At 41.3% G+C, this 15,606-nt stretch overlaps 2 protein-coding genes across 8 annotated transcripts in view; one reads left to right on the top strand and one right to left on the bottom strand.

Moving 5' to 3' along the window:
- Window positions 1-1,567, bottom strand: part of kctd17 (potassium channel tetramerization domain containing 17) — a 38,251-nt gene extending 36,684 nt beyond the window's left edge. For all 6 annotated transcript variants that reach the window (XM_061908954.1, XM_061908958.1, XM_061908956.1 and 3 more), the window contains exon 1: window positions 1,143-1,567. In XM_061908954.1, the coding sequence (XP_061764938.1) occupies window positions 1,143-1,469 (327 nt within the window). In that variant the 5' untranslated portion in view covers window positions 1,470-1,567. The remainder of the gene's footprint in view (window positions 1-1,142) is intronic.
- A 3,999-nt stretch (window positions 1,568-5,566) lies between these two features.
- LOC133557954 (uncharacterized) lies at window positions 5,567-11,385 on the top strand. 2 transcript variants are annotated; one of them, XM_061908950.1, is made up of 6 exons: window positions 5,567-6,031; window positions 6,117-6,182; window positions 6,336-6,407; window positions 6,466-6,516; window positions 6,595-6,765; window positions 7,008-11,385. In XM_061908950.1, the coding sequence occupies exons 1-6, from the start codon at window positions 6,025-6,027 to the stop codon at window positions 7,133-7,135; spliced, it is 495 nt and encodes a 164-aa protein (XP_061764934.1). In that variant the 5' UTR covers window positions 5,567-6,024; the 3' UTR covers window positions 7,136-11,385. The 2 variants fall into 2 exon arrangements, with proteins under 2 accessions (XP_061764934.1, XP_061764932.1); XM_061908948.1 differs by having other exon boundaries at window positions 5,582-6,031.
- The last annotated feature ends 4,221 nt before the right edge of the window (window positions 11,386-15,606 follow it).

Genomic DNA, 15,606 nt, shown 5'->3' with positions numbered 1-15,606 from the left:
GCTCTAATATAATACAAGTGATTAAAGAGAACACATAATTTACCATTTGAAAGTGTTGTTTACTAAATGTTAACTTAAAAAAGTCTTATAGTATTGAGTACACCACTTGTTTACAGCAACATCGAAAGGAAAAACATTTGAAAAACAAATTTAGTCTGCAAAAACCGAGGTACATAACGTAGCGTGGGTTACCTGTACAGTTGCACCTCTAGTAAACGAAATAATACAAACAAAATGACAGTTGTCAGATGTTAGCATATATTACCTTGATCAAAAATGACGAAAATGTCTGTTAAAAGATACTTGCATTATACTTATACCCAGTATAATCCTGCTCGGACAATCCCACTTTATATAAAAAAAAAACGAGATCGAATAGGAAAAAAATCTATTGTGATCATTTTTTTTTGCTGTATCGCCCAGTCCTAATTTTGACATTGTATTGAAGAATTTGACCATAAATTAGTGTATTTTCACTCGTTTTAAAACTCCATAACTTTGCTAATACTTATCACAGGAAAATGATACGTACATCACTGGAATTGCCCTTACAAGACCCGTCAGATAAAACCAGTTTCATGTAAATCAATAATTTTACATTTGTTACCACACATACTTACTTTGAAGTCTTTACACACATACTTATTTCTAAGTCTTCAAAGTGTGTTGGTATCAATCATCGTGCGATTAATCAATATTTTTTCCGTTCTCTTGTATGTTTTTCTTTACACATATCTGTGTGTTTTGTCGTGTTGTCCAAATATATTGTATATATTTAAAAGTTATTGGGCGCAGGAGGAAAAAAGCCAAAGGATTTGTATGACAGCCAATAGTAGTTTTTGCTTTTGTTTTGGTCTTTTGCACATGTACGAACTAGATAAGCGATTTTGTTTTGCTGAGACTTGTTTGTGAATTTACTAATTGTTAAATTGTACGTGTAGGTTTGGATCGGCTCCAGCACCCTGCGCAACCCCAAAAAGGACAAGCGGTAGAAAAAATGGATGGAAGGATGTAAACTCAAAAGGAGGGCGCTATGATGAGTGTGTGAATGAATGGAATAGAGTATATAATGGAATACAGGCTCATTTCCTGCTACCATGTACACTAGGATGTATGGACCGGGGTGTACTATCAGGACTCACCGTGTCAGAGTGTAGGTCCTGCTGCTGGCACAGTCGGTACAGGAACGAAGTTTGTTCTTTGAGGAGCGTCTGCCTCGTAGTGAGGAAAACGGTGCCGCCAACGTTCAACCGGACCCACTTTCCATTACTCCCTCCTGCAGGGTTGATGACCGAGCCATTTCCGACACTAGGCGATGTCTTCCCGCCAGGTTCGGGCGCGCTGGCCGCTGTGGCGGAGCTCTCTCCCGCCTCGTTGTCTTTGTTGTTGTTGTTATTGTTGTTGTTGTTACTGTTGTGGAGGCATCCGTGGAGCGCCGGTTCCCACTGGTCGTCAGGTGTCGTAGCCATTTAGAAACGGGCGCTTCTCAAAGAGTCAAGAAGACCATAGAGTTTGTGTGCTTTGGCGTCTTCTCTCCGTTACCAACCGGAGCACGCCCCGCCCACAGAAGGCGCGGCCTCGCGTCGTCCCAGTGCACTGTGGGTATTGTAGGATAAGTGGAATGTGCCATAACTTAACTTTAATCACTTTATATATTTTTTTATTATATGAATTTGTTATTCTAAAAAAAAATCCATTATATTTAATTATTATTATTTAACTTGATATTATTTAAAAGACTGGGAATCGTTTAGTTGTCAGTGGTAACAGTAATGGTTTGGATCTGAGTGTCCAAACTTTTGGAACTGAGGGCCGTACGCTCAAAAATCATAGCATGCAGGGGGGCCATTTACATATATATATATATATATATATATATATATATATATATATATATATATATATATATATATATATATATATATATATATATATATATATGTATAAAAGGGATTTGGGTACACTATCTGGAGTACAGGGCAGGCGAGTGGGGGATCTTATGTTCATGGATAGCTCCTCTGACAGGGGGCTCCCCTCGTCTCTTTTAATGCACAGCATAGGACACATAATAAGTACACTATCTGGAGTACAGGGCGGGCGAGTGGGGGATCTTATGTTCGTGGATAACTCCTCTGGCAGGGGGCTCCCCTCGTCTCCTTTAATGCACAGCATAGGACACATAGCAAGAGTGGTCCTCAGGTCCTGTTGATCAGGGGCAGTAGCTCCACAGCCACAGATCCACTATTAACCACTAATATCACAGTCAAAAAGAAAGCTTGTTCCCATAGGCACCAAAAACTGTTAATAATGTTTAGACAAAAATGTATATTATATATACTATTATATATATATATATATATAGTATTTATTTAGGTGTGTGTGTGTGTGTGTGTGCGTGTGCGTGTGTGTGTGTGTGTGTGTGTGTGTGATGGATATGTGTGTATTTTGGGTATATACATGTGTGTATGTATGTGTATGTATGTGATTATGTGTGTATATGTATGTATTGTATGTATGTATATATATATATGTATATATATATATATATAAATTGTATAAATGTGCGTGTTGTGTATATATGTGTGTGTACATATGTATATATGTAAGTGTGTGTGAATGTAAATGTATTATATATAGATAATATATATCATCTACGCAGCAACCACTGAATTGAATTATATTATATATAATATTGTATTATATATTGTATATATATATTGTATATGTATAGGGGTGGGACCTAATAAGTTTACTTCTTCCCACTCCCTTTTGAGCCAATCTTGACATCTACAAAAGACTAGTCACATGTAATGTTTTCAATGTAGGTGTAAAAATAATGTATATATATATTTCTTTTGTATTTTATGTCTTTCTTTTGTTTTGTTTGCACGGCTCAAAATAAACCATTCATTCATTCATACATGTATATATATATTTGATTACATTTTAAAAACCAATACAATGTATAGATTGTTTCTGACTTTTACAGCTTCCCTCAAGTTTGGTCCTGAAGGGTCTCAGTCAGAAAAATCATGAAAATAAGCATATAACAAAAACATTTTTGATATATGCTTATATGTTTTTAACACTCAGAACTTCAGATCAACTTTTAGATCTATCTGTTGATATAAAGTTGTATTTTTTTAAATGTTTTTTACCTTTTTTTTTTTTTTACAACAAACAATAAACAGAAAAACAATCCTGTTGTTTTTGGCAAAAACACAAAATATGCAACATTTCCCCCCTCTCCCCAAAACATTTTCAAAGTAGAAACATTGTATTAATTGGAAAACTAAATAGGCCACTCATTGATTTCTATTAATTATTATTTAAATTATTTTTTAAGCAATGACTGTGAACAAAAACAAATCCCACAAAAATTCTCAGGGATCCAAAAGGGCCCCAGTCATAGAAGTATTAAAAACATTTCATAAGTTTTTTTCGTCTTTCAACACTTAAATGCGCTTGATCAACTTCATATATATTTGGCGATTATAATTTTATTTATTTTATTTTTTATTTTTTGTTTGTTTAATGGCCTTTTTGCCACAAAAAAACTTTATTCTTGATGGCAAACACACAAAATATGCATTATTTTCCACAAAAAAATATTTCCGAGTGGAATATTTGATGTGAAGTAATTTGAGTCCTTGAATAAGTCAATAGTTCATAACAACATTGATTTTGATTCATTTTTTTTGTTAATAAAAAAAACAGCCAGCATGACAGCTTTGTCTTATTGGAGTCAACATTGCAAATTTCTCTCATTTCTCACCTGTTTGCTCTTTTATCCCAGGACGTACTTTGGACACTCCTGGTTTAGATTATGTCAAACATGCAAAATCTACCTTATCTATCTAGTTTTCCCTTGCTTATCACGGCCATGACTGTGATAAACACATTTCCACAAAATAGGAATAATTAATTATCAATCTAATATTTTCATAACCAGACTTCAAGGTTCAAGGTTTCTTTAATGGTACCCGGAGGCAAAATAGTTGTGCAGACATTTGTAATTCAGCGTTAAGAAAGAATGAAGCAAGTAAACACAAATCATATAAAACATAAAAACATTTTGAAAATCCACAAACAATCACCAGTATACAGGCACACTGTAAAACAATAAAATATAATACCTAATAAACCAATAACATCATTGTGATTAAAGTGCTATGGCATAATAAATAAACTAAATCACAATGTGATTGCCTTATTTAAACGTGTGATGGCAGCAGGTATTCTTATATCGTTTAGTCCAACAAAGAGGAACAATGAACCGCCGACCAGGACGAAGGAGCTGGAATTCACTGCGTAAAGGATGATGGGTGCAGTGGTGAATGATAGAGCTTGCCCTGCTTTGGAGCTGCGTGGCATAGATGCCAGATAGGTTGAGTTGCGGCATTTTGATTTAGTTTAGACTTGTTTCTTGAGGACAAACTACCAAACCATGACATCAGGGAAAAGGACAGAATCGATTCAATATAAGAGAAGTTAAGTCCCTACCTTTAGTCAAAAGTGATTTATGACCCCCCATAAAACAATGATTTATGACCCTCAAGGTCAAAGGTCAATGATTTATGAGGGGTCAAGTTCAAAGGTTAATGATTTATGAGGGGGTCAAGGTTAAAGGTCAAGGTTAAAGGTCAGGTTCAAATGTCAGGTTCAAATATCAAGGTCAAGTGGGTGTGGCTTACCCGGAAGAGGGTGGAGTTAAGACCTGCGGTGGGAGTGGTTAAACCAGGAAGAGGGTGGAGTTTTAAACAGAAAGAGGGCAGAGTTAAGACCTGCGGTGGGAGTGGTTAAACCAGGAAGAGGGTGGAGTTAAGACCTGACAGGGAACAGAGGAGGGTTCAGTTTTTTTAAGAAAGCAATGTCATCTGAGCAGCATGTGACCATATATTTGATAGTTTAAATGTTTACGATCGTTTGAAACAACTTCCAGATTTCGATGTATTGATGGCTGGGAATGTTACGTGTGGAGATGTGGACACGCACGCACTTCACACACACACACACACACACACACACACACACACACACACACACACACACACACACACACACACACACACACACACGAGGGGTACAAAAGGGCAGTGTAAGGCTTAGTCATTATTTGGAGCTTTATACGTTAGCGTAAAGACTTTGTTCGATTCGGTCATGATTAGTGAAACGCCTGTTTCGATTTATAAAAATAATAAAACTTACATTGACGCTCCGCAAAAAAGTCGAGTGTTTCTAAATCGTATTCAGATGCCGCCGACCGAATCTTTGCGTGAGAAATGGGATTTGGAAGCGGAGGGATCTTTTGGATTTGTATTCAGATACGAAATGGGGGATATCTGCTTATTTCAGCTAAAAGAAAGAAGAGACGGAAGCCCTTTCTCGATATTTTCATCGTTATCTATCGTGGATTGGGAAGTTTTTGGTGGACACGCACACACACGCACACACACGCACACACACACACACACACACACACACACACACGCACGCACGCACGCACGCACGCACGCACGCACGCACGCACGCACGCACGCACGCACACACGCACACACGCACACACGCACACACACACACACACACACACACACACACACACACACACACACACACACACACACACACACATTCGTACGCACTGAAACAACTTCCGTACCTCACGAAAACATATTTAAACAGATGGAAAAAACTATCGCAGAACACAGTGTCACGTAGCAACTGGTCTTTACGGTCGTTTGAAACAACAGGTCAGTTTGGGGGACAAAAGGAGGGTTCAGTTTTTACTGACTTCCCATCTGACAGTTTAAATGTTTATGACCGTTTGAATCAACAGGTCAGTTTGGGGTACAAAGGAGGGTTCAGTTTTTATGGGAGCTTGAGAATTTCGTATGAATAGAAACTGGCCACCCATTTGACCGTTTAAATGTTTACGACCGTCTGAAACAACTTCCATACCTCACGAAAACATATTTAAACAGATGGAGAACTAGAGCAGAACACAGTGTAACCGCGATTTGCAAAATGAAAGGTAATTTCTTTTTTTTTTTTTTTCATTCCTTGTAACACGTCTGTTTAATGTTACTATAATAAGTATTTATTCGAACTAAAAACAGTCGAACATCGAGTTGAAATTCACCCACCACCAAGGGATCTCCTAACAGAGTCTCCAATCCTTTTGTGTAAGTACCGATTTTTATTTTTTTTTACTGTATTCATTTCATTACCTCCGTTTTTACCACATTATTAGACAATGGTTTAACTCCGTTTAAGCATTTAAACGTTAAAAGCATTGCACGTGTACGACGATGTAATACCTTTTTTTTTTTTAACAGCCGATGACGACGAAGTGAAAGACGAAGAACTTTGTTTGATCGATCTTACAAAGTTGGAAGATGATTATCGAGGTGTGTTTAAACCTTCGAATTATTTAATATTGTGTGTATTCATTATTTTGTTTTATAGAGGATTCGCCGGAAGAGACCAACGCGATCCCTTTAACCCAATCGCAGTCTGGTGAGTCAAATAATTCTCATTTTTACAAGAAAAAAAACATGCGGTATACGATACATATATACATATATTTACTTACAGATTTTCCGTTTACATCTCTTGCTCACTGGTCTCCCTTAACGCTGGAGGGTCCGTCAACGGCCATTCCAGGCAGAGGAGAAGGCTTGATTGCGCCAAAGACTCCAGACATCGAATCCTTGCTCCGTGGGGAAATCATCGAAAACGACGGTGAATGTCCAACAGGCACCCGCTGTAAGTTTTTCTCGTTTTCTGTAAGCTTTTTAAGATTCTCAGGAGCTTTAAAGAGCTCCTCTCATTCCAATGTCTTTCGCTCAAATGAATTTCGCGCCTAAGGGGAATGGGCGGGGACTGATTCCGGAGGTGGGCGGTTGTTTCCGGCTATGCTTGCATGAGTGGAGATGACAGCGCCACATGTGGTTAAAGCCGGTATATATTAATTATTTTTTTTTTTTTTTTTTTTTTTTTTTCCACAGGCAACAAACGCAGGAGGAAGCGTAGATGCGCCCGCCAGCTCGACAAACATGATAGAAACAGAAGAAGGCTGAAACAGTACTATCGTATACTGGCTCGCACTCTCATGAAGATGGCAGACATGATTTGATACATACTGGTTTGTTATATCTGTTCCATTCGAATTATTTTTTCTTTTTTTTCTTTAGAGAAATATAATGGGTGTAGTTCCATCTGAATTAGATGTAGTTATTGAAGAAGATGAAGACGTTTGTAATCATCATTTAGATCCAAACAACCAGATAGAATGGGAACCAAACAATGATCCGTCTTTGCAAGATGATATTAATGTGTTAAATTCAAACACAAACACACAAGCCTCTACACAGCATCACGATGTGTTGGGAGGGGCGACACCCTCGGGGGAATGTTTGGATTTTTCGGAGGTGGTGGGGGTCATGCAGAACCAACCGTCAACGGCTGACCAATCAATTTCAAATGAGACCCAGAGGGGTGATGGGGTAAATGTCTTGAGGAGGGAAACATTCAACAATATACAACTATCCAGCGTTTTAACTTTTCCTCAAAACAACGATGTAACAGATTACGCCACATTTTACCGCGGAGTCTTGGGGAGCCTTAAAAAGCTGACACAGATGGTAACTAAGGAAGCTAGACCCGGCGATATCATTCAATTGGAGTTATCCGGTGAAAGTGCAAATCAACACACTTCATTTACATTTCGAAACGATGCCGGGGCTGTGATGAATGCTTTTCAAGATGTGTTAGATCTGTTGGTACAATCAAACGTTGAAATATTGAACGATGAAGAAATACAGGTGATGGTCCAGGTGATACATAACCCTCGAGGTGGTGTAAGAAGAAAAATCGAAACCCTTTTGGAACATGAAATCCGCAGAAAAAAAGCTCGTTATCTTTACAATCCATTAAACTCGAATAATCAACTATGTTTTGCCATTAGCCTAGCAAGTCTGTTACATCCTGAATTTACAGATAGCCAGGCTGTGGCGGAGGCTGAAAAAATACAGAGAAAAGCGGGCTTAGACGAACAGACTTCCGTCACTTTCAGTCATATTCGTGAATTTGAAAAAGTGGTACGTCGTAAAATTGTCATACTGTACAGAGAAGAGGGCCAACGACCCCTCTCACGGTTCGAGACGGATTACCCCAAATCAGAAAATCCGTTGTATCTGTATTTATCTCAGAATCATTACAGCGGTATCATTAACATTAAAGGTTTTTTGTCAAAACCGCACGTTTGTCACTACTGTTACCAAGGGTACGACAAACCCGACAGACACAAATGCGACGGCTATTGCTTGGTCTGTACACAAAACGGGTGTGTAAAAATAGAGGGGAAAACTGTGCTTTGCAGGGATTGCAACATGTGGTGTCGTTCTCCTGCATGTCTCCTCAGACACAGGGTAAAACACCGGGTTATGGAAAAACTCGTCAGCAACTGCGATCGGCGAAAGAAATGCCTTAAATGCAACCTATTTTACGATGTACCTGTGGCTACAGGTATCGCTAAACACACGTGCCCTAAGTTAAAATGTCAAATATGTAAAGAAGAGCTACCTCGCAGTGACTCAGAGACACCTGAAACACGACATCTTTGCTATATACAACCCCAACCACGTGAAGTAAACCACAATGATAATATCATATTCTATGATTTTGAGACGTTTGTCGATGACAATCACACTCACATTCCCTTTCTAGTCTGTACCAAGACGCTGCAAGGAGAAGAGTGGTGTGCTTTTGGACTGGATTGTGTTACAGTTTTCCTCAATCATTTCAGGAAACCTCGTTATCTTAAATCTACATTTATAGCCCACAATTCGAGAGGATTTGACGGTTACTTGATTCTGAGAGGCATGGTACGGCTGGGTATAGCACCCTTAATTATCATGCAGGGGAGTAAAGTTCTCTGTTTTAAAGACCCTGATTTTTTGCAAAAATACATTGACTCGCTTTCCTTCCTTACCATGCCGCTTAGCGCTATGCCAAAAGCGTTAGGACTCGGTGATTGCTGGTCCAAGGGGTATTTTCCTCACAAATTTAGTTCGGAGGAACATTTAAATTATGTCGGAAAATACCCCGCAATCAGCAATTACGGTGTAGAACGCATGACACCTGTTGAACGCACCAAGTTTGAGACGTGGTATCAAAATGAGAAAAGCGAGGTCTTTGATTTTCAAAAACAAGCGGTACACTACTGTAAAAACGACGTCAATGTTCTTCGTGAGGGTTGCATCAAATTTAGAGCCGAGTTTACGAGCGAGACGGGTGTTGACCCCTTCTCCCGTATCACCATAGCCTCGGCCTGCATGAAGGTGTTTGTGACTAATTTCCTCGAGCCGCGTTCTCTAGCCATACCTTCCCCGGATAACTACCGAGGGTTGTGTAAAAAATACTCACACACCAGCATCCAATGGTTAGAATGGGAGTCGCATCGTCGTGGTATTTTCATTCAGCATGCTTTAAACAAAGGCGAAAAACAGATGGGGGCATACTTTGTGGATGGGTTTGCTATAATCGGTGGCAAACCATTCGTCTGGGAATTTCAGGGGTGTTTTTATCACGGATGCCCGACGTGTTTCGAACCCGGTGCTGTATGCCCTTTGACAAACACACCGTTCGAGGAGTTGCACAAGGCTACCGAGAAAAAAATGAAAGCGTTAAAGCGTGACCACAAGGTCAACATCATCGTCATCAGAGAGCACGAGTGGAATGAAATGAAAAAATCAAACCCTAGGGTAATAGACTTTCTCAAAACACGCAATTACCCCGCACCTCTCATGCCTCGAGACGCTCTTTATGGAGGTAGGACAAGCGCCTTTTGCTTGAGGCACACGGCGGGTGAGAACCAGCGTGTATTGTATGAGGATGTCACCTCTCTCTACCCGTACGTCAACAGCGCATTTCCTTACCCCCTGGGTCATCCTGTCATCATCCACACGGATTTTGACGATGTTGGAAACTATTTCGGTCTGGTCAGAGCCGTTGTTCACCCTCCTCGAGGTCTCTATTTCCCTGTGCTACCCTACAGAACGGTCAAGGGTAAACTAGTGTTTACACTTTGCCGCACATGCGCAGAAAACAATAACCAGCAGGAACCCTGCGAACATGATGAGGAAGGAAGGGCATTGACGGGAGTCTGGGTCACGCTCGAATTCAACAAAGCTTTACAGTTGGGATACAGAGTCGGTAAGATTACGGAGGTGTGGCACTTTGAAGAACGGAGCGAAACCGTTTTTACGGGTTATGTTCAAACTTTCCTAAAGGGTAAGCAAGAAGCTTCAGGGTATCCCAAAGAAGCCGTCGATGCAGAAAGCAGGGAAAAGTACATTCGTGAATATCGTGAAAATCAGGGAATACAGCTGGATGCTGAAAAAATCGAACCCAACCCTGCCAAGAGACAAATGTCAAAACTCTGTTTAAACAGCCTTTGGGGAAAGTTTGCGGAGAGGTGCAATAGAACTCAGACCACCTTGGTGAGAAAAAGTGAAGTATTTTTCGACTTTGTATTTTCAGGAAAATATCAGGTTGAATATTTTTCCTTTCTCAACGAGCAAATTGCTATGGTGCAATGGCAATACAGTAAAAACAGCGTGGTGCTTCCCGGTAACACAAATAATGTATTTGTCGCTGCTTTTACCACCGCTTACGCACGTTTGAAAATGTACGGTTACCTAGAGGGGTTGCAAGAGAGAGTTCTTTACACAGACACCGATAGTTTAATCTACACGGTAAACGAGGGGGAAGTTTCTCTGGAGACGGGGTCCTATCTAGGCGATTTGACGGATGAGTTGGGAGGAGACAGCATTCACGAATTCGTCTCCGCCGGTCCAAAGAGTTATGCCTACCATACCCTGCAGGGTAAAAAAACTGTGCTGCGTGCCAAAGGAATCACTCAAACCCGCGAGTGTTGTGAGAGGGTCAACTTTGACAGCGTTAAAGATTTGGTGGAGGGCTATCTGGAGGAAGACAAAACAGGTGCGATCTACACCCCTCATCACCAAATTGTTCGTGATAAAAGGGGGTTCCTTTTAAATAACTCGTCTTTCGAAAAAAAGTTTCGAGTGGTGTATGACAAAAGACGTCTCTTTCCCGACGGGAAAACTTTACCTTTCGGGTATTAGAGAGGAAATGGAAAAAATGGAACGAGTAGACTTTGATCCCAGATTTCATACACCTTTTTCATGCCTGGTTGTAGGACCTAGTGGTTGCGGAAAGACTTTTTTTGTAAAATGTGTATTGGAAAATTGTGAACACGTCATGAATTCTATACCCGACAACATTGTGTGGATTTATACATCTTTCCAACCCATGTATGCTGAATTAAAAAAGATGAATAAAAAAATAAAATTTGTTGAAGGACTGCCTGATTCCTTTGAAGATGAAAACTTGTTTCCGGACGATCAGACCCATTTGGTGATTTTGGACGATGTTATTTTTCAAGCCTCAAATCACCCCGAAGTGGTTAAAATTTTCACGCAGTATAGACATCATAGAAATATGAGCGTTATGATGCTGACCCAGAATGTTTTTCATCAGGGAAAATTTTCACGCACCATTAGCTTAAACTGTAATTATATGATACTGTTTAAGAATCCGCGGGACAGATTGCAGATTAACGTGTTGGCACAGCAAATGTTCCCCGCACAAAAAAGTTTTTTCTTGGAAAGTTTTGCGGATGCTACTTTGGATGCTCATGGCTATTTATTGGTCGACCTGACACCTTTCTGTCCAGAACAATACAGAGTGAGGTCGGGCGTGCTTCCGCACCAGTGGCCCGTTGTCTACATGCCAAAAACATAATGTCAAAGCGTGTAAAGAGGAACGGTCCCATGTTAAAAGCTCTGTACCATGCCACACCACAAAAACGTCGAGATATTCTGAGTCACGGCTCACCAGACTTTATCCAGACGCTGTGTGAAATTGCTTTAAACATTCTGAAGGGTAATGTGCCCTTATCACCGTCTCAATTTGCTCAGCTTAAAAAACAAAAGAAAATCATCCGACTGCTGGCTGATAAAAGGACTGGACTGAAACGCAAACGCCAGACTCTGATGAAACAGTCGGGCGGTTTTCTTCTACCCTTACTGGCCACCGTCGTACCGTTTATAGGGAATCTTATCGGTGGATTGAGCGGAAAAGGTTGAAGATGAAAAAGGCTCAAAAATTGTTTCTCCTATCCCCCCAACAATTAAATCGTCTGACTCGCCCGGAGCCGACCATCAGAGACTCGGCGGAGGATGATCTAGATGTTAAAATGAGAGCCGTCTTAAACGAACCCGGAATGAATCCTCATGAAAGAATAAAAATATACGATACCCTGCTGCAGAGATATCTCGGCCTGTTGAAGCAGGGGCAACGGGAGGAGAAAAGGATGACTCTGACTTTACACAAGGATTTGCGGGGTGAACCATGGAATGACTCTGAGGATAAACCGGAGGATAAACCAGAGGATAAACCGATGGATAAACCGGAGGATAAACCTCGGAATACTGGCGGGGGGTCAAAGGATGTCACGATGATCGAAGTTCTGAAAATCCTCCCCCGACGCGACCGTAACAACGCCGAGTACATTATGAAAAAATTATCCGAGAATGATAAGGGGTGGACCTCTAAAGGAGAGTTTGTTCAAAACGGTACACCGGTGCAGGGATCTCATATGATCGATTTACTGAAACACCTGATGCAACGGTCCAAAAATCCACAGACCCGCACGCCTGAGGGTTGGAGAAAATTTTTAACAGCGTTGACGGAGCTAAATGTCCCCACATCGACCATTCATAACCCCAGAGCACGAGATCAATACAGACGTCTGAAAGCGGATGGAGAGTTTGAATCAGAATGGGTGGAAAAAGAAACATTTCTATCCCCCGAGAGGAAAAGAAGAGGTAGAAAAGTGACATTGTCCCCACATTGGTTAAACCTTGAATGAATGATGACAAAACTCTTGTTTCAATAAAATGTTTTTTTATTCATCAAACGCAGTGTGTACAGCATTTTCATTTCAACGGTTCAAAAAAGTTTCTAAACAACAGACGTCTTGTACGCCACAACGACTACTATTATTCTTATTCGTGCTAGTACAACATTGAATTTTTTTAACCAGGGTATATGCTTCAAGATCATTTTTTACTACATCATCTGTGTATAAAGACAAAACTTGTTCAAAAGACAGTCCGCAAAATCGATGGTGCAGATAATAAACGCAGTGTTGACCGCACACTGTGGACAAAGGGTGTTGAAGCTGTAGGTTGTGGTACAATATACGGTCAGAACGATTTTCCAAAAAGTTCAAGATGCTCCGAGGGTAGTAATCAAAATCGGGAGAAAATCCATAAGAATCAAAAAAAGTGGCGGTCCCATCTTCCTCCAGAGTCATCGATAACCAGTGCTCCCCCGGTCGATGTCCTTCGTGGGTGTTGACGATAAAGTAGGAGGGTGGGGTAAAGGAGCGAGTCAGTGAGGGGAGTTGGTCGGAGGCCCATACACCACAGAAAACATTCCCCAACACTCGTCGCAGAAGCTTCTCCAGTTGATGGTTATTCATCTCCGTCGTCAATAATAATCCACCAGCACTTGTCGTTTGGAATCAATTTCCAAAATAGAATCGTAACATGCGTAAACCACAAGAGTGACCGTGTTGGGTAAGGGTACTCTGAATCTCATTTCCAACCTCAAAGTGCCATTAGAAACCCGAGACAATGCGTCGCTGTCCTCTCCCGGATTGAGATTGAACACAAACAGCGAATAACCCCGTTCAAAATCTTGTCTGTTGATGCACAGAGGTAAATCTTTCATATGCCTCCCTGTAGCGGTAAACATGTTGTAAAACTCTCTGACCGAAGCCCCCTGGTTAAATTGCGGTTGGAAAGCTTTGGAGGGAATTTGTTTTCCCGCGTGACAGAGGGTGATGTATTCAGCGTTAAAATGCTGGAAATTAAAGGGTGAGAGATCTCTTCTTCCTGTGAAAGCTTCATGATTTACCATACCCAAAACAATGTATTTAGGCATCGTGCCCAAAAACAAATTTTCTTGTGTGCATACTCTGGAATTTTCAGGGATAGAGTAGGTTTTCACGCTGACCCGTGACAAAGGGTAGAGTGCGTTTCCTTTGAGTAAGGCCGAGGCGTGCCCCAATCGTACGGCCGGCGAAACGGTGACCTTTTTTGTGAAGAGAGAGGCACCCAGCACTTTCAGACGGAAAGTACCGTCCGCAGCCCCTGTGAGACAAAAGGCGTCGCTGGCACGCGTGAGTTTGATCCTCAGATCCACCGAGTTGAGAAGGAGTCTCTCGCTGAAAAGAATGTCTGCGTGGAGGGGTCCTAGTAGCTGAACCTCTTTAGATTCAGCCGTGTAACCGGCTCTGATGTTGAGTCCTTTGTTTGGTCCGTTCGCTGTTTCTATAGAGTCTATTGAGCCGCCGGTGTCTTTGTGGAATAACCCGGCTGAGAATTGACTTCTGAGTGTGGCTTCAGAATAGTTTAGTAGCGTTTCAATTATCGCCCTGTATGGGTGTGTGGCGCTGGATTGAGAAATCAGTCTTTCCCCGAGCATAATGTCGCATTGGCTGAAGATGGTGTTTAGAGGATAATTGATGAGACCCACATTGGCGTCGTTTGGGATATTTGATCCATCGGCGCGGGTAATTTTAACCCGCAGGTAAAGTAATGTGTCATTCAGATCCAAGTACTTTTCACCTTCTCCCGGGATGAAAAATTCAATAGGACCCCCGTCAGTGATGGCGGATAGCGGTAGGACTTCTGTGTAGGATTTATCATCGATAGACATCTGAGTCATAGGAGCTGAAAATAAATCCAGCTCGGCCATCGTGCATTCGGCCGAATTTTGATGTAAAAGAGCCATCTTTTTTCTTTTTTTTTTAAAATATATCGTGTGAGGGAACGACGGTCCTTCTCTTTGAAAACCTTTTACCGACTGATTTTCTTCTCCCCAGATGACGGCGTTTTTTACCACTCGTTGAGAGACGTCGTCCCGGGGGTCTCTTTCGGGGTTGTCTAGCCAGGACCATTATTCCTCCTGATCCGTCTTGTACCCCACTACCCATTTTTCCAACGGCATGACTGAATACGTCGGAAGCGATATTTTTTGCCGCTGTTTTAAGATGAGGTTTGACCAGGGCAAAACCTCTTTTCACCAGAGGTGATACAAAACGAAACAACCTGGAAAACACGGAGCCTATCCCACGCCCGTACATCACAGGTGAACCTGTGAAACCGGGGAGGGAACCCCCCACCTGGCTTTCGTAATAACCCACTAAACGTAGAGGGTCGTGCATGGGTTGACTCATTCTCATTGTTGTTGGTTTTACTTTCTAACGGGTCTAAAGTGGAGCTTCGCGATGGTCTTTCCAAAGGTGAAGTCGACGTGTTTGTTCTGATCAGATTTAATCTCCACCCTGATGTTTTCAATGTGATTTTTCGAGACGGGTAAATAGTAGGCGGGGTTAAAACACTTGGTGACAATCTCACCGTAAGCTCCCTCTACACTCACGATTCTCAAAAGAGGAGCATAAGCGTCGCCTACTATCTGAGGTCGCACCACGTCACTGTAACAGTAGAG

This window comes from Nerophis ophidion, linkage group LG08 (genome assembly GCF_033978795.1).
Source record: "Nerophis ophidion isolate RoL-2023_Sa linkage group LG08, RoL_Noph_v1.0, whole genome shotgun sequence".
Lineage (NCBI taxonomy): Eukaryota > Metazoa > Chordata > Actinopteri > Syngnathiformes > Syngnathidae > Nerophis > Nerophis ophidion.
The sequence above is the reverse complement of the archived record's forward strand: the minus strand, read 5'-3'. Positions and strand labels throughout refer to the sequence as shown.

Coding starts and splice junctions, on each gene's coding strand:
- LOC133557954 (XM_061908948.1), top strand. CDS start 7,203: ATGGGTGTAGTTCCATCTGAATTAGATGTAGTTATTGAAGAAGATGAA.